Here is a 27,136-nt window from a genome sequence, read left to right as displayed (position 1 = left end):
AGATTCCCTCAGAAAAAGCTAAATTTTCATTTAAAAGTGACTGTCCACCCAATTAGATAAGATGGATGAAGCAAAGAAGTGCAGGCCGACAGGAACCGGATGTAGATCACTCCTGAGAGACACAGCCAGAATACAGCAAATACATATGCAAATGCCAGCAGCAAACCACTGAACTGAGAATAGGACCCCCGTTGAAGGAATCTTAGAAAGGACTGGAAGAGCTTGAAGGGGCTCGATACCCCATATGAACAACAATGCCAAGCAACCAGAGCTTCCAGGGCCTAAGCCACTACCCAAAAACTATACATGGGCTGACCCTGGGCTCCAACCTCATAGGTAGCAATGAATATCCTAGTAAGAGCACCAGTGGAAGGGGAAGCCCTTGGTCCTGCCAAGACTGAACCCCCCGTGAACGTGATTGTTGGGGGGAGGATGGGGAGGGGAACATATAGAAGGGGAGGGGGAAGGGTTAGGGGGATGTTGGCCCAGGAAACCAGGAAGGGGAATAACAATCGAAATATAAGTAGGAAACACTCAAGTTAATAAAGATGGGGGAAAAAAGTGGCTGTCAGTTGAAAATCACTCCTGGGTTACAGATAGGGACGTGCATTCACTTCTTTCAGTTCTAAAGCCACATCTGGAACAGACTCCTGCAGGCCCCGTTCTAAGAGTGCTGCCTCACTGAGTTCGTAACATTCACTGTCATGGTGACTTAGAGGGCCTTGTTTTCTTAGTGCCCTTTATCCCCTATGGTTTTTAAACCATTTCAGGCTCCTTCCCTGCAGAGTTCCTTGAGCCATGAGGGGAGAGATTTGAGGTAGAAATTCCCTTTAATCCTAAGGTCTCTCAATTTCTGACTAATGTCTTGCTATGGATCTGTATACTCATTCCCACTTGCTACAGGAGGAAGCTTCTCTAATGATGGTTGAGTAAGGCAGTGATCTATGAGTACAGCAGCATGTCTTAAGTGTCATTCGATTGCTTTGTTTGTTTGTTTGTTTGTTTGTTTGTTTGTTTGTTTGTTTTAGAACAATAGGATATGGATTTACCCTGGCTCTCTGAGCTATCTAGTTTTAAGTTCTTGATCACCAAACAAGCAGTATCAGGTATGCTTTGCATCTCAAGGAATAGGTATTAAGTCAAATTAGACACTGGTTACTCCCACAAGCTTTGTGACCCATTGCACTAGTTAGCAAATCTTGCAGGCTCACCACCACTGTGGATCCAAGGGTTTATTGATGCGTTGGTGGTTATGTCTCTCTTTTGGTGGTGTGCAGACTACCTTCTTGTACCAATGCTGCAAGCATGAGGAGGTAAAGGCTCTGTGTAGGCAGGAGGTTAACTGTTCCACATCCAATGAGTTGTATAGGTATTGGCATTAGCAATGGGTCACTGCCATGGTTTGTGGAGAGTAACCTATACTCTTAGCAACAGCCTGGTTTGTTTGGGTCTCCCATGGGATCCCTTTGTCTAACAAGTGCATTAGAACTAAGAGCTTCATTTGGTGATAAGACATGGCCAGTTGGAGTTCCCCCCACTCCAATAATTGATGATTTCATTTAGATCGCATGCATATTTATAAATGTGTGTGTGTGTGTGTGTGTGTGTGTGTGTGTGTGTGTGTGTATTTTACAAAGCTTTGACTGTATTACATTCCCATACTATCCCTCATATGGCCCTTAATTTTAGCTGTCTCTCCTTGTATTCCCTCCCTCGTTTCCCTCCCCATGCCAACTTGATCTCCCTATTCCAGTCACACACCCCCAATCATCTATAACTATCTTCCAATTCTAATCCTTGTCTCAGAAATTTTTATCTCTCCCAGCCCTGCATCAAGTGTCTTACTCTATACCTAACCTCTGTGTGTGGTTCCATGGATTGCAACTTGGCTATAACTGACTTAACAGCCAATATCTACATATAAGCAAATACAAATAATATTTGTCCTCCTGGGCTTGGGTTAACTTACTCACGATGATTTTTATTTCTAGCCCTGGTTTTACATACTATAACTTACTCACGATGATTTTTATTTCTAGCCCTGGTTTTATTTCTAGCCCTGGTTATACATACATTCTCTTCCCATTGAGGCATTTCTTTATGCAGTGTCTTCATTTGTTGCAGATCCTCCCTGGGTATGTGTGATGATTGGCTCAGTCTTTCCTCTGCTTTGCATCCTTACAGTGAAATCAGACTCTGAAGTGGGAACACTGCAAACATTGGTAGGACCTCCAGCTACTGGGCTCCTTAGTGCTCGCCTAATATTGCATAGAAGAAAGCAAGAAAGTCTGTGACATTTTCTCCCTTCTTTCTCCATGATTTAGCATCTAAGCTTTCACTACTGTCTCTGGAAGCAAACTTTGGAGTCAGGACTTGCTGTGCTAGAATACTTTCACCCTTACTCTTCCTGGTTAGTAAAAAAATGGCTATTATAAGAAAGAGATTTGGGATAGAATTCAAATTGATGATTAATTACATTATAGTGTTCTTGCATGCGATTTCATAGGTACTTAAAGTATGAGTAATGGTCATGTCAGTTAGATGAAAGGTTGCTAAGAATCTTCAAAGCATGGTCTCATAAAAAGTTTATTCCACAAACTAGCAAATACATATAAAGGCAGAAAAGTAAGGATTTAAGATGTTATACGACTTAATAAAAAGCTAAGCATACGCCAGGCGGTGGTGGCACACACCTTTAATCCCAGGACTCCAGAAGCCTAGGTAAGCAGATCTCTGTGAGGCTGCGGCCATCCTTGTCTACTGAGCAAGTTCCAAGACAGCCAAGGCTATGTGGGAAAACCATGTCTTATAAAAACAAAAGAAAAAGTTAGCTAAGTGTATTAAATCTGACACACAGATACACAGAAACAGGGAGGAGGAGGGCAGGAATTAAGTGTGTAACAGTAGAAGACGGAGAGATGGTTTAGCAGTTTAGAGTCCTTGTTACTCTTGTAGAGAACCTGGTTTCCCTTCTCAATACTCACATGATGGCTAACAGCAGTCTATGTCCAGTTCTGAAGGGTCTGACATCATTTCTGACCTGTGTGGGTGGGTGCCAGGCGTGCATGTCATACACATGTATATGTGCAGAAAAAATTCATATACATAAAAGAAGTAACTTTTTTTTAAGACTGCAGTATCTAAAGAATTGCTAGTATGGGTTAAAGAGCTAGATCTTCTTCAAATTATAAGACTATTTGCTCCCTGGTTTCTCCTGGCGGGCTGCAGTTAAGGAAACCATTCGGCTTCTAACACAACCACTGTTTTCCTAATAAAAGAGGGAAGATGCTTTCAGTCAAGAACAGAGCACAGAGTTATAGGCCATTGAAGAGCTACAAACCGTAGCTGGCTGTGGATCTGGGAACCCTTTCTGTTAAGCAATAAAGTCTCCAGCTGGCAATATTTTCCCACGTGAATTTCAAACTCGTTGTGCAACAGTGATAGCTGTGTCCTGCTCTTTCAGCTCGGGAGCAAGAATCGAGAGCTCACAGGTCTGCTTCAGAGCTCTCTGTGGATGGTGAGCAGAAGAAGACATTTCTCTCCGTATCTTCAGACTCTAGAACAAGAAGAGTAATATCTAAACCACATCCAGGCATAATGGCTCAAGTCTGTTATTAGACGAGATGTTTAGCCTCCTGGCATAATATTGATAAGAGTAAAAGCGATGTGAGTATCTGTGGTAGAATATTTATAATAGAGTATGAATTTGGGCATAATTTTTTCCTTATTTTAGTACCCGTACCTCTGTCCTATGACTTAAGATGAAACAGGAGAAGCCATTTCTCACATCTGGGTTATCATAGCTTGCATTACTTAATGCATCAGTAGGAAATGCAGTAAGCAAGCAGGTGCCTAGGCACTACTTAGCCTGTATTTTTAAGAACCTGCATGTAAATAAACCCAGACGATCCTACCAATAATAAATAATAAACAATCCTACTAAATGTCATATGTGTGAGGTCCCTCTCCCAAAAAGTGCTCTTACCTGGTGAGTTTAACATCCCTCTGAAAGGTAAGAGTAAATATATAACACTCATAGGTCAGGACTTTCCTCCTTGTGAGCCAGCAGCCCATACAGGGGTGGCAGTGATTCACAGATGAAACTGTATACATGTTTAACAAAACATTATCATTTATTCTTGTCCACAGATAGAATCCAAAGCAGGATTTCCTTCACAAAAAGAACTGTAAGGGCTGTTATGCTTCTCTTTCTAGGAAGGATTTAAAATATGCCCATTTTTTTAATCTGAAGAGGTAAGAATGGGAGCTAATTTTCTAACCCATCTTCAAGTGGTTCATTTTGGTTGCTCCTATTAAAACAACTCAAGAATGTAACTGTCTTTGCGCATTGGTTACAATTCTATATAATGTCATTTTTCCATTGTTCAAAACAAAACAAACCAGCCTAGAGTTCATCTTCAGACTATTACAAGAGAAAGAAAGATGAGTAAAGAAAACACATCTGAGGCTGTGTGCTCTAGAAGAACAAAACAGCAGTCAGTTTAGATAGAAGTAATTATTTTTCTGTCTAGGTCCACGCTGTACCTTAGCACCAATAACAGTATCTAGTGGACAGTGTGTCTGTTAAAGAACAAAAGGAAAAGATAGATTGTTATGGTTTAAGCTAGACCCTAGTCTTATGTTGATTTTCATCCTACACGTGAATCCTTAGGGTAGAGAACCTAATTGCGTCTTTGCCCACATCTCTCGCAAGTACTCAGCAAAAAGATAAATATAACAACACGCTGGTCATTCAGGATTGGGGTAATTATCACGAGCCTCCGTTTCCAACTTCTTAGCCCTCCTAGACGTTAGCCATATGTTGTGGAAGTCAACCAGAAAATATCGGAACTACCTCCTTGCTCTTTAGGACACACCGCGTACCGCTCCAAAGCACTCGGTGTGCCGATTTACATCTAAGCAATTCTCAAGAGACCGCAGGGCCCCCTGGATGCTCAGGGCGTCTGTCTGCTGGCCTGCTTTGCTAGCACTCCTGGCTGACTGGCGGGCTTTGCTGATCTTGCAAGCCAAGGGATTATTAGACTGACCACGTGCCCTCTGCTTTTGTTTCTTTGTTTTTGTTTTGTTTTGAGATGGAGATAGGAAAGTTGACTAGGGCCCCAGAGATCTGTGATGGGAAAAAGAAAAGAAAGGAAAAGGAGGAGGGGAGAGAAATTTGCAGAGGTAAGTGATTTCTGTCGTACAAGTCAAGAGAGAACGAAAAAGTTTGATCCTGGTAGAAGCCATCTGACAGCATAGTTCAACGACAGCCCACGGGGATGCCAAGATAACATCTCCTGAAAGATGTCTCTAAACTACATCAAGAACTTCTATGAAGGATGTGTAAGTAGCCAACAAGAAAATCAATTGCGTGTGTTTTTGTTTGTATATTTTAACCCCACTGGCATGTATGGTGATGAATATATTTACTGTGCATTTACAAAGAAAATAAAATAACAACCATGTGCTGTAAAATAGTCTAAATTTAAAATGATGGGCAGATTTCACTTTGGAGGTGCATTCCTCCATTGACGCATTAACGTCGCTCACACTCTTAGTTCAATATAAAGCATGAAAAGAAAACTTGCCAAAACTAAATAAATGTCATTCTGTCATTATGATAGCAAGTGTTCTAAGTTGAATGTTGTATCTGTCATTTAATCTTCTGAAAGAGGAAATCAGACATTCTAAGATATTTTTGGTTTTATTTCGAAGGGATTACAAGAAGGGGAAGTGTTTATCACATTCAAAGTTGTTTAAAGCGTTTCTAAACTTAACCATCTGACTGGCAATAGATCCCTATTTGCCTTCTGTCCTTTATAAATTTATGAGTGAAGTGGAATAACAAGGCCCTAAGGAGGGCTTCACAGTGAACTTGACCATCTCAAAGAGTCTTCTATCTCGCTAAAAAAACTTCTCAGATCTCAACACTTTTAAAATTCATTTTAAAATGCGATCGTGAATACACCCTTCCAATTGCCCCCTTTTAAATGTTTGTTTCCAACCAATTTCACCACTTCAAAAACAACAGGTTAAACCTCCCACCGTGATCGGCCAGTTCCACACTCTCTTCTTCGGCTCAGTGCGGATGTTCTTCCTTGGAGTGTTGGGCTTTGCTGTCTATGGGAACGAGGCTCTGCACTTCAGCTGTGACCCAGACAAAAGAGAGATAAATCTGTTCTGTTACAATCAGTTCAGGCCAATAACCCCTCAGGTAAGTTTTCTGGCTTGCGCACAAACACTGACTCCCCAACACTCGTATTTTCTTCTTCTCCAGTTTTGAGAACTGGATTGCTTTTTTAATTGTCTGAACTTGGAATTTTCTCCCAAATCCAATATTCTACTATCTGTTGCCATAAAGGCATCAAGGCAGCTATTATAATCAAGTAATTTACCATTTCTTCAACAGATAAGCAGTGATGATAAAAATATGATTTCCAACTGCCGTATGTTCAAAGTTCTAAAAATCTGCAATCTAAAAATCATTGTATTTCATTGTTTATAAGATATTTGCAAAAATGTGCAGTTTTTAAATTAGGCCTTGGTGAATCCGTGACTTTTTCATGTATCCTTTTGGTTGTTGCTTATTTGATTTGACTGAAACAGTTCTGATATGCTTTAGGTGTTCTGGGCATTACAGCTCGTGATTGTCCTGCTCCCTGGAGCTATTTTCCACCTTTACGCGGCATGTAAAAGCATCAATCAAGAGTGCATTCTCCAGAAGCCCACGTACACCGTGATTTACATCCTCTCGGCCTTGCTAAGAATCAGCCTGGAGGTGTCAGCCTTTTGGCTTCAGATTCACCTCTTTGGCTTCCAAGTGAAGCCTGTATACTTGTGCGATGCTGAATCTCTCGGTCAAAAAATAAATACTCTAAAATGCATGGTTCCAGAACACTTCGAAAAGACTATCTTCCTCATCGCAATGTACACGTTTACTGTGATTACCATGGTGTTATGTGTTGCTGAGATTTTTGAGATCATATTTAGAAGGTCATGTTTCCTCTTTAAACGGTGACAGGGTTGACTGCTTATTATCATGCCATGGTTCCCATGAGTCGTTTATATTTGGTTTTCTGATCGGGTACTTCAACCCCATATGTTCTTTAAACCTCAGTGTGTCTGTCATTTGTGTATACTAGAGAACGGGATGTCAAGTTCTGAACTAGGTGTTTTAGAGCAAACATTTCCTCCTATTGGAATTTTATAATTTATTATATAATAATGGACATGTAAGCCTAATGATAGCTCATTTTTAAATGCTAAATTTATAGGCTTCTCTCATATACAACACATTTAAGTGATCACATTATTTGTGGCCTAAAAGACTTCTTGTGTCAGTTAAAGACTGGAAAATTGATGTTCAGAGATGTTGTTTATGTGCCCTAAGTCACAAAACCAAACCAGAGTCCAGGTCTTTCCTTATACACCGACTCATGCACCTTTAACTTGGACATAATTATTTTTGCATTTCCGTAAAACGTACCTTTAAACACAAAATATGAAGGAATTGAGAGTCATAGAGTTTAATCACTAACTCAAAGAAGATGAGCAATTGATTTTTTTTAAGTATTAAACCCATATTGTTTTGCTGAAATCAATATTAAATGATTATGGGGATAGTTACCAAATAAATTAGACTTGTTACAAATAACACTGTGGATGGCTTCCTTGTTTTTGTTGTGCCCACCTGCCCTGCAACAATTAACTTCCATATTAAAAAGTATTGAAATGAAAATTTTGTTTCCATGAAACTATAGTTCCTCCTTAGTTTTGAGAGCGTGTCATAGGCAATACTATGGAAAATCAGAGCACCCCTTTCTACTTGCCTGTATTATCGACAATCATCCTCACCTTACATCTTTTAAAATTCGTTATGTCCTGCTGTTTTATGCTAGCTAGCACTTTGGTAGGGAACCGCACAGAGTCAGGTACTGAAGTTTTGGAATTTTTATTGAGCACTGTCTACCTTATACTTGATATTAAAAATTCTTCATTAGGCTTTTAAAACCATTGTGTTAGCTCCACATAAAAGCACAGAAGAAAATCCAACTTTGTTTTCCTAAACAAATAGTTACTCGGGACCAACTATTTAATATGCACTACATTGCTAGGTCAAATTTAAAAGTAAGAATTGGTACCCAAAGGGAGTCACATTCTGTTGTCCAATGATATATCTACAGAGTCATAATGAGAGAAAACTGTAAATAAAACAAAAAAATAAGGTGTTTTGCAAAAGTCTAAAGATTTCAAAAAAATCAAAATAAATTTATAATAATCCATGGAATGTGGAATAAGGAAAACATGGCATCAGAAATTAAAAATTACAATAACCAAATGATACTGAAAACAGAATTTACTGAAATTTGTTTAAAGAATTAAAACAGTGTTTGGCAGCCTATGAAAAAAATCTATATTATGTCACTAAAAATTGTAAATATTTTTACCTTCTCACTTCAACAAATTAGCAAAACAACTAGTTAAAAACGATTAAGTGAGATGAGAGTGAAACTAAACACACAACACATAGAAAGATGAAGGTGAGAGTTAAGAGGAAACTCGTTAAAGGAAGCTTGGCAAAACTAGGAAGCTTCCAGTTACACAGGTTTAGATGATAAAGTAAAGGAAGTCAGCCTTATAATAACAAAAAGTGATCGTAACGTGATCATAAGAGTATATGAGTAATGTAACAATAAACTTGATGGGATGAAGAGTCTTTGAAACATATAAATTTAGAAATATTCTTAAGTCTATTTAAAAAATTTCAAATTCAAACCCTTTTCATAAAGAAAACTCCACATCCAGAGGGCCTCTCTGGTGGAAATCATCAAATGTTTAAGGAAGAGAGAACACTGCAAAATCTCTTTAGGAAAGAAGAAAAAGGAGCCTCCTAGTTTCTCAGGCAAGATCGTGTTGGAATGAGTGGAAAATATTTCTTTTTTTTTAAATTAGAGCAGCTTAATGTTTGTATCATAACTTTGATATCAAAAGTCCTAGCAAAAATATATTAGTAAATGTAACCCAGCTAGCATGTACAAGGTTGGGTTTATCCTGGAAATGAGAGACTATTTCTTAACACTTAAAAGGCAATTGATGTGACTGAACTATATTAAATGAATAAAGGAAGAAACCACATAACCATCTTAGCAGATGCCAATAAAAGTATTTGATTATACTGAACAGTCATTTCTGATGAAATAAACAAAATCAAACTTTTCACTTAATATGAGGATTACCTAAATTTGAGTAGATAGATAGATGGATGGATAGATAGATAGATAGATAGATAGATAGATAGATAGATAGATAGATATATGAATTTATGGAAATACCACATGGTATTGGAAGAATGAAAAATTTTCCTCATGATTTGAACAAAGAGAAAAATTTCCACTTTTACTAGTTTGGCTTAATTTGAACTGTAGTTTGTTAAAGCAAACAACAACAACAACAAAAGTGTATATGTTGAATGATTTCTTCAATAAATTTAATAAGACCAAAATAACAGATACAGAGGTATGCAACTTGGAAATCATCTTTATTCATACAGCAGCACATACAAAATCCTAAAACATTTAAAAAAAACTACAAGAATAGTGAATTGCCTCAAGAAAACACTGTAGCAATAAAAATCAGCAACAAAATATTTAAATTTGTAGAAGTATGGCCTTTTAGAATAATCACAGAAAACACATGGGGGAAAAATCACACAATATTTGCTAGGCAGGTACAATAAAAACAATGTAGCAATCCTGAAAGAAATTTATAAAACAAAAAGATCACGCCGCCATTGTGACTGAGGTGGTGACCTTTAATCACTAAGAATTTCTGATACTGACACAAATGAGTTCAGTGTAATCTCGGCAAATTATTGTAAATATCTGCAGGCAGTTTCTAAATTTCGTATGGAAACACAACTGAAAGCAAGTGATAGAATAAATTTTCTACAGGGGAAAAATTCATTATTTCAGTACAGCAAGCCAAACAAAACTAGCAAGCAAACAAACAAACAAAAGGCACCATTACAAACGGGGGGGGGGGGGGGGGATAAAAATTACCTAACACATCTCTGGCAAAATCACATAGAGACTGAAACTCGAAGAGGATTAGCATAACCACTAAGTAAATAGAGGCAAATCAGGTGTTAGAGTCTTCAAGTAAAAATTAACAAAGACGATTGCTACATACTCGTCAATAATGATTTAACAATGTATCAATGCATTCACTGAACATTTGAGCCTCTGGTTTCATAAATTAAACAGTAATGTGCATTAAAGTTCAGATGTCTGCTGAGATGATCAATACCCCAGATATCAATACCCTAATTTTAGTTTCAGAAAATCCATCCAAAGTAGAAATAAGCAAAGAAAATTCAGACTTAATCTCCATCACGGACCAGTCAGAATTAATAGATAGCTACAAGAAATTCTACCCAGTGTATACAAAATATACATTCTTCTACTCATCCTGCATAATTTTTTCTATCATAGGACATATTATATGTCGTAAAGTGAGTCTAAGTAAATACAAGAGAATTGAAATAATTTGTAGTATCTTGTGAGACCATGGAATAAAACTAGAAACAACCACAAATATGTAAAGCCTGGACAATGCACTCTAGAAGGAACAGTGAGTCATTAAAGAAACAAGGAAGAAACTTTAATCTCTAGGATCAAGTGACAACCACAGCGCAACTTACCAGAACTCTGAGCCACAGAGAAGACAGTAGCTATTAGAAAGTGTGAAACTATATAGTGGAAAGTATAAAGCTCTAAGTACTCACATTAAAAAAAAAAAAATTCAAGGAGATCACTACTCAATAACCTAGGAGCATCCTTTAAACATACCAGGGAAAAATCCCAAAGAAGCAGGCATGGAGGACAGGGCAGAAACTAAGAACCAGAGGCTACAAGAGAACCATTATATCAGTTCAGAAGAATGTTGTTCTTTGAAAAGATACACCAGATTAATAAACTTCCAACAAAATTAACCAAGAGAGAAACCAGAATTAGAGATGTAAAACAGGTTATTAGAGAAGAATCTAATGAAATTCAGAGTCATTAGAGAATATTTCAGAAACTTATATTCAAAGAAAGCAACTGAAAAATCTAAAGGAAATTTTCGAGACTTATATAACTTACCAAAATTAGACATAAATTAGACAACGTTAAAAGGTTTATAACCAGGAATGAAAATGAAAATGAAGCAATTTTTTAAAAGTCTTTCCACAAAGATAGAACAAATAAATAAATAGATAAATAAATAATAGGACTAGTAGTGTTTACTAGTGGATGCCCTTTCACTCCCCCAAGACAGGTTTTTCTTTGTAGCCCTGGCTGTCTTGGAATTCCCTCCATGGGTCATATTTTCCCAGACCCCAGAGATCCACTTACCTCTGCCTCCAGAATGCTGGGGTTAAAGGTGTGTACCACCACTCCTGACACTACTGAATTCTAGTGAATTTTTATGGAAGAGCCTACATCAATACTTCTCAAACTGTTCCATGAATAAAAAGGGAAGTGACATTACCAAGTTCTTTCAGTGATACCAGTATTACTCTGGTGGGAAACCACATAAGGCAAAGGAACATTATAAACCAATATTGGCAAGGAAAGAAAAGTTTAAATGAAATGATACTATGGAATGGAGAGGAGGAAATATAATATATATTTATTAATATTAAAATTATATTAAAATACCATGAGTCGGAAGTGCTGAATCTCCAGGACTCTATCTTGTCAAGTATTAAGATAGACTAACACTTCCCTAAAGTTCATCATCTTCCTCCATGAATCAATTTGGTTCACTAAAACATACACGAGCTAGATCAGAGAAAGTATTTGATTTGTATTAGTTCACATTATGTTTAGCTTTCATGTTTGAAAAGGACTGCCTATTTAGTCCAATATTTCAACATGCAAATTTTAATATAGTATTCAAAGTATTTCTCATATACGAATCTAAAACTCCTAAACTAAAAGCAATGGTGGCTTCCAATTCCAATTTCCTTTACATATATGTTTCCAATATCTCTCTACAGTTTCTAGAAAGGCTACAATGTATACTTTTTTGTGTGTGAGTGTATAAAATTTTATTTTGTGATCATTTGTTCTATTAAAATTAATGACACCTTCCCCACCCCCATCCCCCAAAACCCACTGTGCGCCATCTATAAGCAAAACGACTGTAATCTCTACTAACTGGGAAGCCCTGGGGAAAGGGTTTTGACAAGTCCAAAACCTGTTTTGACAACTTTGTGGGACTCAGTCTCATAGAAAAAAAAAAAAAAAAAAGGAGGGAGGGAGGGAGGGAGGGAGGAAGGAAGGAAGGAAGGAAGGAAGGAAGGAAGGAAAAATTAAAAGTTGAAAAGGTAGCTTAGTGGTATATACTGCTTGCCTAGAATGTTTCCAACAAAACACACACACACACACACACACACACACACACACACACACACACACACACACACGAGAAAAAGAGAGGGGAGGGGGAGTTTTCCTTTCTCCCAGTCAATGTCCTTTACGTTCTTATTTTCCCCTTTCCTCTTTTTGCCTTTTGTTCCATGAAAACAAACAAACAAAAATAAAAGTTAAAATTAAAAAGCGCTATCTTCCTCTTACCAGCAGAGAGCGCTGGAGGAGTGTGCAACATAGAAGACTCACGTTCTTCACATTTAAACTGCCTTGAGCCAGGCAGCAAAGTTTGTCTCTTTCGGGCATCCGTCGCAGACAAGCATCTCGGCAACGGAAGTGTGGGTGGGTATTGCCGCGCTAGAAGGCGGAAGCGGAAGTGTCTGTGACCCGCTAGTAGGAAGTGGCGCTTCCGGGAGTGGAGATGGCTGCGCTGGCCCCGCTGCCGCCGCTGCCCGCGCAGTTTAAGAGCATACAGCACCATTTGAGAACGGCGCAGGAGCATGACAAGCGAGATCCTGTGGTGGCCTACTACTGTGAGTCTCTCCGAGTCGCCGCCCTCCCGCACGGTTACTCCCCGAGCCCCGCGTCTCCCTCCGTTTTTGAGGCCCGCTCCGCCCCCTGGCTTTAGACCTGAGCCTTGACCTCTGGCTCGCCCCGGGAAACCCCAAGAACCAGAGTGCCCCCACCCCCGTCCCCGGTCCCTCACCTTTCCTGCTAAATGCCTTGGGATTGACTCCAGCCACTCCTGGGTACTCTGCACACGCCCCCCACCCCACCCCGGCTTTTCTGTGTGTACACCAAAGCTATCTGTCTTCTGGGAATGATAACCTCGACAGTCGAGCCTTTGAGATGGGGTGAAACGCTTGTAGGTTTCCCAGAGATGAGTAGGAAGGGAGACTAATAGAAAACATAACAAAAACCGGACATTAATCTCTCGACAGCTTTCAGGTTTGTTCCAAAACCCATAAACAGTTCAGTGGACAGTGTCTACTACTGAAAGTTTGAATTTGACTTTTTTTTTAATTTGTTTTCTGTACACCTCGTTATCACCAATAAGAATTTTCAGTCATCCTTTAGCTATCCTGAAAGTTAAGAAGTTTAATAAAAATATTTAATTTGAGATGTATTATAATAATGCTGTGCCGCTGAAGAGGGAACAGGCTGAACTCCATTCAGACGTTTAGAGTTGATGAAGTGGGTAGGACTAGTGATTTTATGTAAATTATATTTTGAATATTATATTCATATCTTTGTTGCAAGAAATGGCAGTGCTACCTCTGAGTTTCTAAACAACTTACAGAATAGAGAAACTCAATATGATGTGTCCCCTCTTATGGGCATTGTAAAGACATTGTTAGTAGAAATCTGGACAAAGTCAACCCTTCCCTTCTCAGCATGTACCTCATTTCTCACGTATGCAAGGATATCCTCCCTCCACCAATAATTGCCATACTCCACGTGATTTAAGATCTGAATTGTCACCTCTTCTGCAAGCCACAAGGTGACTATAGCCCATTTTCATAAAGAGCGTGAGGGTGTTGTTTCCACCATGCTTGCTCTAAGTTCCTCAAACAAAGCCATACAGCAGGTAGTTATTGAGCCCTTTTACCTATTGCCAAGCCTTCCTAAGCACTTTGTAGGACTACTGAGAGGAGGAGGGTGCTTGGACTGTACTCGTGCATCATATAAACTCAGTCAGGAAGGGGAACAGGAGTACCACAGTAGCATAGAGAGGACCTCATTCTCCTGTGTTCAGAAAAACATTGCTCAGTTGACAGTTGAAGCCAGACCTTTGTGCACAATTTGCCAAGAATATACCTTATAAGAAGGAGTAAAAGTGAAAGTCCAGAGGCAGCTTTAAAAGAGGAGGAGTTAGGATGGGGAGTATAGAGTCAGAGAGAAATTGGTATAGAACAAAGAAACTGACTTTTCTTTGAGCCAGGGCCCTTTGTTTCCCTCTAAGCTAATCCTTATTCATGTACCTATTACTGTGCATCTTTGTGACTACCCAGGGTCTTTTTCTTCCTATGTCTTTATGTTCATTCTTGCCCTTTGTCCTAAGCTTGGTCCCCGTTTTCTTTGTTTAAAACAAAACACAAAAAGAGAGAAGTGCTTCTCATGACAGTCCCCTAAAATTGAGCCTTACAGCTCCCCCTCCTAGGTGAACTTGAAATTCGAGTCTACTCTTGTCCTCACCCTTTCCTGGTAAGGACCTTTTCCCCTGTTGTCATCTGGTTTTTATGGGTATTTCTGTTTCAGTGGAATCCCTTCTCCATAGAGTCACGAATGGGCATTTTAATGACAAAGTTGATTTGGCTGTAATGCTGTTTTTGTTATAAGACCTGCATAATATCCATGCAGAGTTTTAAGGAATGATAGGAAGGTATGAATGTACTCACATTTGATGTTACTGAAGTTTTTAATTTTTGCTAATTTTGGTGGCTGTGGATGCTGTATCTTTGAAGTCATATTTGCAATTCCCTGAGTCTTATGAGGTTCAGCATCTATTCATGTGTTAATTAAGCATGTGCTTTCCTTTAGAACTGCCTTTTGTTGCCTTTGCCCAAGATTCTATTGAAATATCATTTGCTAATAATACATACTAACCCTTTGTTGCATGTATTGCAGCTGTTTTCTCCCAGTTCACAGTCTGGTTTTTCTTCAAGAAATCCTTTTTCCAAAATGCTTGATATAAGTCGTGTCAGTTTCTAGTTTGCTAGGCTTTGATTTCTTTTGTGTCTTCACTTGGAATTTTGTTTCTTAAGACTGTAAATGGATCTCTTATCAACCATGGAAACGTATGTTGTTGGTGCTGTTTATGACTCCTATTGTGAAGTTTCTATTACATGTGTGTATCCTTTTCCCCTGAACTGTCTTCTCTTAATTCTCTTATACAGTTCATTTGTGATATGCTTTGTAATTCCTCAAAGCCTTTTCTTAACTTCTACGTATCTGTTGTTTAATATAGCTATTAAATTGATGTCAACTTTTATTTTTTATTTCTGGATATTTTTTGTTTTGTTTTTGTTTTTCAAATCTGCCCATTTTCGATATTTTCTTAGTACTGAGTTCATCTTTAAACCTTTTAAGTTACATTCCTTCCCACACACCCTATCTGCTCTAAAATTCAAAAGGTTATTAATGTCAACATTATGGCACAGGTAAAAAAAATCACACTGAAGAATTGTCTCATGCTTCAGACTATTGAAATATATACATTTTCCTCCCATGCTAGGGAGATGGGTGCCGGAAAGATTGCTCAGTATGTGAAGTCCTTACTATGCACACACGAGAACTGAGTTCAGACCTCTGACAACTTGCATAAAAGATAGCATGATAGAGCATGAAAGTCTGGGAAACTGGACAGATGGATACCAGGAGCTTTCTGCCCTATGACCCAGCCAATCAGGATAAACTCCAGGTTCAATGACAGATCTTGTCTCAGAAAATGAGGTGGAAAGCAACAGAGCAAAACTCCCATCTTTGTTCCCTACCTCCATATATGCCTGCAGAAGGATACAGATATACACACAAAAAATATCTTTTGTCTCTGTGTATAAAATCCTTATGAAATGAAACTATGTATTGATTTGGATTCCTAGTACCATTATTATTAGGAGTTTCTAAGAATATGAAATTTAAAATACGTTATGTGTGTTGTATTTATTCTTGAGTAATTAAAAACAAAAGAGTGATTCCTGGACTTAAGAGGAATTCTCTTGTTTTGTTTTGTTGTTACCTTAGTAGTCTTACATTTCTAGGTTGCTTGTCCTTTTGTTCTTTGAAATCAGAAGTTAATGCTAAAATAGTAGTTTATTTTTGTCCTTCTTTAGCTACAATAAATCCTAGGGTATTTATTGTTTACTTGCTTGGACTATTTAACATTGTCATGGCAAAATAATGAATTCATGATAATTGAAAAATAGGTCTATTCTAAGAGTGAATCTCATAAGTTTTGTCTTGTCTTGTTCTGAGTTTTTCATACAAAGCCTTTGTGACTCTAGTTTTCCTCCAATTCAACAAGATCCACTTACCTCTCCCTCCTGAATGCTGAGATTACAGGTGTGAGATACCATGGCCAGCAAGTTCGATTTTTAATTAGGCATTTTTTCTTTTGAGGTTACTTTTCATCCATGTGCAGGTGTAAGAAATAATACAGAGGAAAGCCTGTTGTACCCAAAAATACCATATGACATCTTAGTCAGAAAATTGAAATTGGTGCAGTCCACCCATGTTTTTCTCAGATTTCCAAGTCTTACACATATTTATTTATGTGCATATACACTTAATTCTAAGCAGTTTCATAAATATTGGTTCCTATTCTTATTACAGTCAAGACACAACAGCCTAAGAATTCATTTCAGAAAGCATGACCTATTAGCAGTAAGGCGTTTGGCAATAGGATGTCCAAACAGGACCTGTCCTTGAAATATACTTGGTTTATTCAAACAAAGATTCCTTATAAAATCATGATAATATTAAAAGTAAACAGACATTTCCCAGGTGGTGAACAGTTGTTTGGGCAGAAATGCTGCTGCAGAGTTCCAATGGGGATTCTTCTCCTTAGGACTCTCAGAAGCTTACAGCCTGCACCCACATTCCCCATGATGTCCTTTAGTTGTGGCAGGCTGTAAGGATGGCACTTCAGGGAAGTCTTTGAGGTCCTTGAAAGCATAGGCCAATCTCAATTGCTAGGGCTGACAAGTGGGTCACCAAGGCCAAGGCCCTCTGTGCACAAAGTCTCAGGTCCTCCTGCCAATGAGTATCAGCATAGAAACTAGAGAATTCATGTTTGGGGAGCAGTGTGATGCTAGAGACCATTTCCAAAGTTCCAATTTTTGTATCATTTCATTGGATGTAGCTTTGTGCTCTCAAGGCTCAGAGCTTAGGACTGGATATCACTAGCATATCAACACCGCCTTGGAGTTATGTCATTAAAATTCCAAGGCCTGTACTGAGCTAGGCTCTTGTCTAAGGTACCTGTGCTACCTGCGCTGCCTAGAGCTACCTCACAGCGCTTATCAGAGCTGTTGATTGCAGACTCACTCACCATATCATTTCAAGTCATGTAAAATGCTGTCTAGGTTTCACAAAATGGTTTATATGCTCCTTATATCCATCATGGTGCCCTTTACCATATCTACCTTACTCTCCGTGCACATATGTAGTAGACACATAGTCCTTTATGTGTTTACTACAGCTTAGCAATTTAACTGATGAAGTTCATTCAGGTCATTTCCTAGTAACATTACGAATAAAGCTTACATGGTCACCAAGAAAAAAGACTGAAATAGCAATTCCTTTATCATTTCAGTTCCCACTTACAAGCAGTCTGAATGACAGTAGGTGCTTGCACAAGAACTTTCCCATTAAGCCATCTCCCCAGCCCTGATTTTTACAGATGTAAGATCCGTATGAATAAGTAGACAAAATTGCAAACTAATGAAGGACAGAGTGCCAATTATTAACATTCAGCTTAATCAGTGTCCCGCTTGGTTTTTATATCAACTTCACACAAGCTAGAGTCATCTAAGAGGAGAGAATTTCAATCAAGAAAATGCCTACATAAGATTTGGCTGTAGGCAAGCCTGTAGGACATTTTCTTGGCTACTGATTGATGAGGGAAGGCTCAGCCCGTTGTGGGTGGTGCCATCCCTGGGCAGGTGGTGCTGAGTTCTTTAAGAAAGCAGGTCAAGCAAACCATGAGGAGCAAGCCATTAAGCAGCATTCTATGGCCTCTGAATCAACCACTGCTGCCAGGTTCCTGTCCTGCTTGAGTTCTGTTCTGATGCTTTTGGTGTGAACTGTGAAGAAAATAAACCCTTTCTTTCCAAGTTGCTTTTGGTCATGATGTTTCAATACAGCAATTGTAACCCTATCTAAGATGATCAGTAATAAGTATTAATTAAATGAGTACCATTTTTAATATTAAAATTGAACTTGGTACAGGTCATGAACTAAAGTCTGCACAACATAGCTGAGTGAGATGGCACAAGTTTTTGAAGGCATTTTGGGAAAATGTAAATATCTGTAGTTAAGTGGTTCCAGTTTGGGGAAATTTGTGTTTAAGGAAAAGTCACAAATATTGCTTTCAGCAGAATTCCATGAAATATATAAGATGTATATCTTTGTTTTCATTAATAAAGCCATAAAAGGTATGAGCCCCTACAAACAACAGACACTGAAGTATTTTGGACAATGCTAGATCTGGTCCTGTGAGTAACACTAAATGCAGGAAGATCTTGACAGCCTCAAGTTCACTGAGCAGCATAACATACACCTGTCATCCTGGCACTCAGGTGACAGAGCTAAGAGGATCAGGTGTTCACAGCCAACCTGGGCTACAGGAGAACCTGCCTCAGAAAAGAAACAGTGCTAGGGAAATAGCTCCCTGTTAGAGCACGTGCTAGCATGTGTGGGGCCCAAGTACTGCACAAGCTTTGCTATAAGTAAAGGTGTAAAATTTCACAGCTCAGAGACTGTGTGTGTGTGTGTGTGTGTGTGTGTGTGTGTGTGTGTGTGTGTGTGTGAATATATCACAAATATAAATAAATACTATGAAACTAGTACATGACTTCACTGATAGGAATGATTGTTGTTGAAAAATGGCAAAGTGCATTTTATAAGATGACGAGTCATATGAAAAAGTAGGACAAAGGATCTCATGTATATTCATAAACAGTAGCATGTTCCTATAAGAATGGAATTTTTGCTTTTGATTGCTTTTTCCCCGTTCTCTAAGTTGACATATTTCATATTATAAAAATAAGTAAAGCCATTAAAAACTAAAATCAAAAACTATTAAAAGGCATAGGTAGTGAGGAGCCTCAACTGCTGATCAAAATATAGCAGAGTCTTTTATCTCTAAACTCCCCCCTTTAATAAAACAAAAAAAAATTGAGATCTCATTAACAAAATTGTAACAATTTTGGAACAACCAGATTTGATACTATAGGCCAGATCCAGAAGGATCTCTTTTTAAGTTCACTGCAACTAAAAATATGAACTTTCCAGTTTGGCTTTTAAAGATTCCTCTAGGGGGTAGCATTGTAAAACCATAGAGCTCCAGTGACCTTGAGAACAGTTTCTTGAGACTCCATTTGTTTCTGTGATCACAGAAGGATAAGTAGTTCCTTAGGAAACTGGATACATGCCACTGTTTCAGTCAGATAAGATATAACATATAAAAGCAGAAACATTTAACTTAAACACCAATAATGTTTGTTTTCTTTACTAACGATGGTAAAGTATATGGAGGTTAACATTAAAGGTTGCCTGCTATTAATTTGTTCTTAATCACACAGAAAAAAAAATAGGCTTTTCAGTTAGATAAGCCTAAATCAATGGGAAGAACCTTTGTGGCTTCAGAACTTAAACGATAAATTGGTACCAGAGTCTCTTTTGAAAACTTTTGTTATTATTGGCCAACTCAACATACTGTACTGTGACAGTGAAAGGTTTACAGTAAAGACACAGAATGGTCAGTCTCTGCCCCACGCGTTATAATCGCATTACTGTTATCTGTGCAAGTATGTGGGCTCCCATATTGTGCTCTGTGACTGTAGGCTTGTTGGTCATTCGAGTACTCTCCTTTGTATGAATAAACCTCTCCAGAGAAAACTGGGATTGCAGGAACAGAGCCTGTGCGTGCGACCCCTCAGCTTTCATTTCCTTCTTGCCACACCAGAGAAGTCAAGGCAGGTGGTACCCTTGCTTCTCATAATAGTTGTATTTGCCTGCTCAGAGGTGAAACCTGCATCCCTTTGAGCAGCAGCGGTCTGTCTGTAGCAGGCTTCAGTGACATGCTTGCTAAATTCTGCTTCAGTAGCTGCTCTGATGACTTTTGTCCTTCCATCCTGGGGCTTATCAGGTCTGCGGTGGGGGGTTGATTTTGTTTATTGAGACTCAATTTATTGCCCTTTCCTTTTGGAAAGAGGGCTGAACATCATGGAAGAGCAATTCTTTGCTGACAGGACTGCCCAGCACATTTTAGAAAGTCATTGTAAGTGGCGGCCATTCCCCCACACTGCATTCACTGGGAAAGGGCTCAGTTGTAACGTGCTTGCCCCGTGAGCATGACCACCCAACTTTGATTACTGACACCCACACAAAAGCCAGGCAAGACCGCGCTCCTCTGTAACCCCAGAACTCGACATGCAAGGACAGGCGGGTCTCAGGAACTGATTGGGCAGCCACTCTATGTAATCAGCAAGAGACCCTGGCTCAAAACAAAACAGAAAAAAAACATGTGGCAGACATAGAAGGTAAACACCCAACATCGCCTTTTGGTATTCATATGCACATAACTCATAACGCTGCTCCCTCTAGAAGCAGTAGACAGCACTATTTTGCCTTTGAGAAACATTGGTCAGAATAATGCATGGGTTTTGTTTTGTTTTGTTTTGTTTTTTAGAAACTTTCTAATACTTACAAAAGAATAAAGAATCACACAACTTCCTACTCATAATTCCTTGTTTGAAGTGACTAAAACATAAAATTGTGTGCACATTCACACCTGCTATCTTTAACTTCATGTGCCAACTGGCATCCTTAGGCTTCAGTTCTTTTGAGGGAAACAGTGCTTAATTATGTCTGAACAGAAGGTTGTCCTGTGACCAGGGGACCCAGGAACCACACAGCTCTAACATGGGACAGTGCCCCAGTGTGTCCTGAGACCCAGAAGCCCAGGAGCCACACGGTTCTGACAGGAAGCCTCCTCAGGAAGCAGAGATGTTGCAGCTTCATCCTGAACTCTCTGATGGCTGTATTTCATTATATTCCCCTCACAGTGCATGACTGTGACCCCACAGTTACCAGCATTTGTTTGTTTTGCCTTAGCCATTCTGATTTGATAGGGTAAAGAAACCTCAGTGCAGTTTTGACTTAGGTTTCCACGATGACTGACAGTGTTGAAGTTTGTTTTATTTGTGGATTGACTCTTGAGTTGTTTTGAACAACACACATTTGATCACTTATTTCTTAGATTCTTTAATGTTCTGTATATCCTGAATATTAATTTCCCAGATATATAGATAGCAACATTTTCTTGTGTTCTGCAAATCATCTCTTCTTTGGTAATTACTTTGCTGTGAAAAATCTTATGTAATTAACATTGGTCAATTCTTAATATTACTCTCTAAGCTGTTTTGAATTCTGTTCTTAAAGTCTTTGCCTATGCCTCTAATGTGAAGGGTTTCCCCTATGATTTCAAGACTTTGATTAGGGACTTGGATCCATTTTCAGTTGAGTTTCAAAGCTATAAAGATAGAGATAGATACCTTTACATCTGACTGTCCAGTTTCTTAGCGCTACTTTTTTAAGAGTCCATCTTGTCTCTGACATACGATTTTAGCACCTTTGAGAATCAGATGTCAGGAAGTGTGCACTTTATTAGTAAATAATCTTGAGCCAAAAGTAACATCAGCTTCACAGTATTTTGTGGTGATGCTACCACTTTTAAAAGATTTGTAAGTACATGATTCTTTTTTTTCCCATTTTTATTAAATTGGGTATTTCTTATTTACATTTCAAATGTAATTCCCTTTCCCGGTTTCCAGTCCATCAGCCCCCTAACCCCTCTCCCCCCTTCTATATGGGTGTTCCCCTCCCCATCCCCCCCATTACCGCCCCCCTAACAATTCCGTACACTGGGGGTCCAGCCTTTGACCAAGGGCTTCTCCTTCCACTGGTGCTCTTACTAGGCTACCTATGAGGTTGGAGCCCAGGGTCAGTCCATGTATAGTCTTTGGGTAGTGGCTTAGTCCCTGGAAGCTCTGGTTGGTTGGCATTGTTGTTTGTATGGGGTCTCAACCCCTTCAAGCTCTTCCAGTCCTTTCTCTGACTCCTTCAACGGGGGTCCCGTTCTCAGTTCAGTGGTTTGCTGCTGGCATTCACCTGTGTATTTGCTGTATTCAGGCTGTCTCTCAGGAGAGATCTACATCCGGCTCCTGTCAGCCTGCACTTCTTTGCTTCATCCATCTTATCTGGTTTTGGTGGCTGTATATGTATGCGCCACATGTGGGGCAGGCTCTGAATGGCTGTTCCTTCAGTTTCTGCCCCAAACTTTGCCTCCATATCCCCTCCTATGGGTATTTTTGTTCCCCTTTTAAGAAGGAGTGAAGCATTCACATTTTGGTCATCCCTGGGTTTCATGTGGTCTGTGCATCTTGGGTAATTCGAGCATTTGGGCTAATAGCCACTTATCAATGAGTGCATACCATGTGTGTTTTTCTGTGCTTGGGTTACCTCACTCAGGATGATATTTTCCGGTTCCATCCATTTGCCTATGAATTTCATAAAGTATTGTTTTTGATAGCTGAGTAGTACTCCATTGTGTAGATGTACCACATTTTCTGTATCCATTTCTCTGTTGAAGGGCATCTGGGATCTTTCCAGCTTCTGGCTATTATAAATAAGGGTGCTATGAACATAGTGGAGCATGTGTCTTTGTTGTATGTTGGAGCATCTTTTGGGTATATGCCCAGGAGAGGTATAACTGGGTCATCAGGTAGTTCAATGTCCAATTTTCTGAGGAACCTCCAGACTGATTTCCTACATGATTCTTAAGTACTCATGTAATGCCAGTTATCCTTAAGTTACTATTATTCCAGATCACTGGACTCTTGAAAAATTTAGATCTTCTTGAGTCTTATATATCTTTACTTAGTGTGATAACCTTCACCTTTTAATTGGAGTAAATCATTTGTTTTACTAACTACTAATGTGCTTGAATTCAAATATTCTTGCAAAAACCAGAAAACTCAAATACAACACTGATAGCAAGAGTGTTGTATTTGCTTTTTCTAGTTTTTGTTTCTTTTTCTGCCTCTGACAGATAAATGGGGTACTCTTTGGTGTGGTGGGGGGCAGGGGTATGTGTATAAAATTAAGTGTTTTTATGCATGCAGTGCCTGCAAAGGCCGGAAGAAGGCATCTAATCACGTAGAACTGAAATTAGAGTGTTGCGTTCTCCATGTAGGTGCTGAAAACAGAACCCAGATCCTTTAGAATAGCTGGAGTGCTCGTGACCACTAAGCCTTTGTTTTTGTTTTGTTTGTTTAAGAATTCTGCCATTCTTCCAATAATATTTATATTATAATTAGTAAGTATTTCTAATTTATTAGTAACCATTATAAAGTTTGCATTAAGGCAATACAATCTGTCATCATACAGTATATAAATTACACATGAAGTATTTATTGTTTTTTCCTACCTTTTGTCTATAGTTGGTATTGTATTCATACATATGTCATATGCCCTATATTTTTGTTATTTTATATTTTTTACATTTTTTTAACCATTCTGTTTTAACCATTCTGTTTTTTTTATAAAGTGAGAAGCTAATTTTTTCTATTTGTAACCACATAAGTACCGTTTTCACCAGTCCCCTTCTTTTTTCAATGGTGGCATTTCTTTTTCTCTCCCAGAACTTTGCCATTTCCTAGTCCATTTGATGCTAAGATTACTTCAGCCTCTATTGCAGGAAGTAAGCTTTCAACCTCAGGCTTTCTTTTTGACACATGCAGTGGACTTGACAGTTTGTTTTTCCCTTCTCCTTTTGGACACCTTTCTGGCTGTATCCCTTCATTTGGAATCTAGTCACGCGTAACACGTTCCTGGACCAACAGAAGCTGCTTTTTAGATTCTTTGTCTTTTTCTTTTCTAAGATTGTTTCTCCCAATTTTCTTTTTTTTTTTTTTTTTTTGGTTCTTTTTTTTTTTTTTTTTTTTTCGGAGCTGGGGACCGAACCCAGGGCCTTGTGCTTCCTAGGCAAGCACTCTACCACTGAGCTAAATCCCCAACCCCTCTCCCAATTTTCTTTTGGGTGTTTTCTGATGCTATTTTTGAGACTCACTAACATACACACACACACAGCCTGTCTATCTCTCTTCCTCCCTTCCTCCCTCCCTCCCCTCTCTCTCTCTCTCTTTCACTCTATGTTTATACTTTGCTTCTAATCATATCACGTAAAATTTTCACTTTGGATAATTTTTTTCTAGGTGTTATTTCTCTTTTTCCTCTCTTTCCTAGCTTTTCTTGAAATGATTTAGTGTTAGTTACCTAGTGTTTGATTGTTATCTGTTATTTCCTGCTTGAAGTGTTGGCTTACTGCCTTATTCCTCATATTTTCACACCTGTGTGGTTAGCAATTCTTGCTTAGACACTTTGAAAAGAATTATCTGGCCAACACTCAAGGTATTTGTGGTTCCTTGGATCTTTTGTGCTTTGTTCTTTTTTTGTTTCCCAGTGTTGTCACAATTGTTGTTTCTAGCTCTGTGGGTACAGTAGACTTTGGAGAGGATGGTCAAAGAACTTTCTTTAGGGACAAGTTAGACCCACTACTAAAGTATGGTTTTGGAGTCTCCTAAATATCCAGGGTAAGTATTCAGGACTCTCCATGGTCTAGTTGGAACATAAATGTATTCTAGCACTGTGTGTATGCTTGGGAAGATGTAGACATACAGCCTTTGTACATTCTTTGGCCCTGTAGAGCTCTCCCCTCCACAGACCTGTAGTAGTGTTTGGCCCACTTCGACTGTGTTTAGCTGTGCAGACCAATGAACTGCAGGTTCCTCCAGGTCGTTACACTGGCCTTCAACTTACAACTGCCTGATTCTCCCTGAACTCATTCTTTGTCGTTATTGTTTTTCTTGCTTTTAATTTAATTAGGGATTTATTTTACTTCACTTTACATACTGCTCACTGCCTCCCTCCTGGTCAGTCTTCCCTCATGTCTCTCACTCCGTTCAGATAGAGGGAAGGAACTGAAGTGGGAAAGGGGATAGGGAGAGGGATGAGGGGAAAGAGTGAACTCTTTCTTCTCCCAGTTCAACCAGCAGACATACTGTCCATGAAACTGCGTCCTTCCTCTGGCTTTACCATGTGCCTCGTACACAATGCTGAGCTGATCTTACACATTTCGCACTGTGTCTTTTCTCTAGATACCATATTGTTGTTTGTGCTGTTAGGAAATACATTTTATGGTTTTTGTTCAGATATCTTTCTAAGGCGTAGGCTGGCCTTAATCACTCACTTTCACAAGCCAGCCTTGAGCCTGGCAATTCTCTTGCCTCAGCCTGAAAATTGTCCTAGAGCACAGGTCTGCTCCAGCCAGGGCAGCTTATGGGTATCATGTGAATAATAGGTTGCCATGTCCTGCCTGCTGTGCAGGAGCACCGTGCTGGTGTGTGACCTTGAGTGTGAGCATTGGCCGGGTTTGTACACATTTAAACCTAGACACACTCACTGATACAGCGGCAGGAGCTGCATTAGGACAGGCGCTGCAAAAGCCTTGCTTGATGAAAGGTGAATGCACACCTTTAATATTTACTCACTTATTCTGCCTTTCTTGTTCCTTTCGATTTGATTTGACTTGATTTGTGGTCAAACTGTGTATATTAGCGGGAGAAGAGATTGTTACTTCGGTTTTACTTTGGAAAGTAGTAAAATTCTACCTGCTATGAAAACAGTGCGTGTACGTCAGTGTGTGACTCAGTAGTTGTGCACCGAGGATAACACTGAGCATACAGAGGTACAGACTTAAAATATTATAATACTTTCAGTTCTATTTTCTGAAGTAACTTTTGTTTTTAAATGTCAATATATCCTAGTATTTCAGTGCCATGTTCTTTTAATATAATAAAACCTTATTCTTCACTGGGGTGTGTGTGTGTGTGTGTGTGTATGTGTGTGTGTGTGTGTGCGCGCGCTTTATACTACATCATGTTAAGCGTTTTTACATTTCTCGTGGATGAGCAAGATCTGTTAGAACATTTAAGCTCAGCGTCTGTGGAGCCTTGAATAATGCATACTTCCATGATTAGTGAATGTTTGTCTCCTGAATGCCTCACATTAAATCAAAGTTGGAATGGAAGCTACTTAATCCTTTTGCAAACGTGCCTCATTACTCATCATCAAATAATATTTATTTATAAAAACAAACAAAAAGAGACCAGGAATTTAAAAAAGAGTGGGGGCAAAAGTGGGGAAAGGTGTCATAATATTATAATATCAGAAAACAATTAAATTATCTATCTCTCTCTCTCTCCTAAAAGAAGCTCCAATATGAAAGATTCCTGTAGTCAACTTTAACTACACACAATTGTTCTACCTTAATAGGTGTTTTCAATGTTACACATTAATTTTTATTATATTTCTATTTCTACAATGAATTGCTTATCTCAGACATCTCTTTGAAAGTGATTCTTTTTCCATCCATACAGCAAACAATGCTTTGTAATTTTCTTTCATACAGATATTTAAGGTTTTCAGTTTTTTTTAATCAGTACTGGAGAATGTGTCTTCTATTACTTATCTAAACTTCAAGTCGTAAGACACTTAACTAATTCAGAAATGCCATATAGGAGTCTGCGGGGATCGCATTTTATGTTAAGAGTGCTACATAGTGAGTGAGTCCTAGGCCAGCCTGACATACAAAGCAAGACTCTTACCTCAAAAAGCCAAGAGAAAAATGCATTGTAAAGTTAAATATGGTTACAGAGATAGCTGAGAGAAGACATTACAGTTTACAAATGGAAAGATGCTCATGAACTGGAGGCTCCATATAGTCCAATGTTAGAAGAACAGAGTGTTGCATTCACAGGGTTGTGCTTGACAGACTTACCTCCCCTGTATATATCAGCCGGGGATGGTAGTTCAGCTATAGAATGGCAGTGTGTGAGCAGAGCATGTAGCAGCTTAAAGGTCAGTATGTATGACCTTTA

At 38.9% G+C, this 27,136-nt stretch overlaps 2 protein-coding genes and 1 long non-coding RNA gene across 8 annotated transcripts in view; 2 read left to right on the top strand and 1 right to left on the bottom strand.

Moving 5' to 3' along the window:
- Positions 1–12,747, bottom strand: part of LOC103690921 (uncharacterized) — a 38,701-nt gene extending 25,954 nt beyond the window's left edge. Inside the window, exons 1-5 of one of the 3 annotated variants that reach the window (XR_010058836.1) lie at positions 12,621–12,747; positions 6,046–6,147; positions 3,341–3,556; positions 2,985–3,040; positions 2,573–2,805 (exon numbers count right to left, since the gene is read on the bottom strand). This is a non-coding gene — a long non-coding RNA (uncharacterized LOC103690921). Of the gene's footprint in view, positions 1–2,572; positions 3,557–6,045; positions 6,148–12,620 lie in introns of those variants that run through there. The other 2 variants (XR_005497217.2, XR_010058835.1) reach the window with 2 other exon arrangements.
- On the top strand, positions 1,744–7,654 carry Gje1 (gap junction protein, epsilon 1). Of its 2 annotated transcripts, XM_063273748.1 has the most exons (7): positions 1,744–2,222; positions 2,325–2,410; positions 3,464–3,666; positions 4,150–4,254; positions 5,094–5,343; positions 6,032–6,214; positions 6,623–7,654. In XM_063273748.1, the coding sequence occupies exons 5-7, from the start codon at positions 5,305–5,307 to the stop codon at positions 7,016–7,018; spliced, it is 618 nt and encodes a 205-aa protein (XP_063129818.1). In that variant the 5' UTR covers positions 1,744–2,222; positions 2,325–2,410; positions 3,464–3,666; positions 4,150–4,254; positions 5,094–5,304; the 3' UTR covers positions 7,019–7,654. The 2 variants fall into 2 exon arrangements, with proteins under 2 accessions (XP_063129818.1, NP_001184021.1); NM_001197092.2 differs by lacking the exons at positions 1,744–2,222; positions 2,325–2,410; positions 3,464–3,666; positions 4,150–4,254 and having other exon boundaries at positions 5,239–5,343.
- A 32-nt stretch (positions 12,748–12,779) lies between the features above and the next one.
- The window catches only part of Vta1 (vesicle trafficking 1), a 47,799-nt gene continuing 33,442 nt past the window's right edge, over positions 12,780–27,136 (top strand). For 2 of the 3 annotated variants that reach the window (NM_001025640.2, NM_001398685.1), the window contains exon 1: positions 12,809–12,946. In NM_001025640.2, coding sequence (NP_001020811.1) covers positions 12,914–12,946 — 33 coding nt within the window. In that variant the 5' untranslated portion in view covers positions 12,809–12,913. Of the gene's footprint in view, positions 12,947–27,136 lie in introns of all 3 variants that reach the window. The other variant, XR_010064556.1, reaches the window with a different exon arrangement.

Source organism: Rattus norvegicus, chromosome 1 (assembly GCF_036323735.1).
Source record: "Rattus norvegicus strain BN/NHsdMcwi chromosome 1, GRCr8, whole genome shotgun sequence".
NCBI classification, from domain to species: domain Eukaryota; kingdom Metazoa; phylum Chordata; class Mammalia; order Rodentia; family Muridae; genus Rattus; species Rattus norvegicus.
Note: the sequence above shows the minus strand (reverse complement) of the source record. Positions and strands in the feature narration are given on the sequence as shown.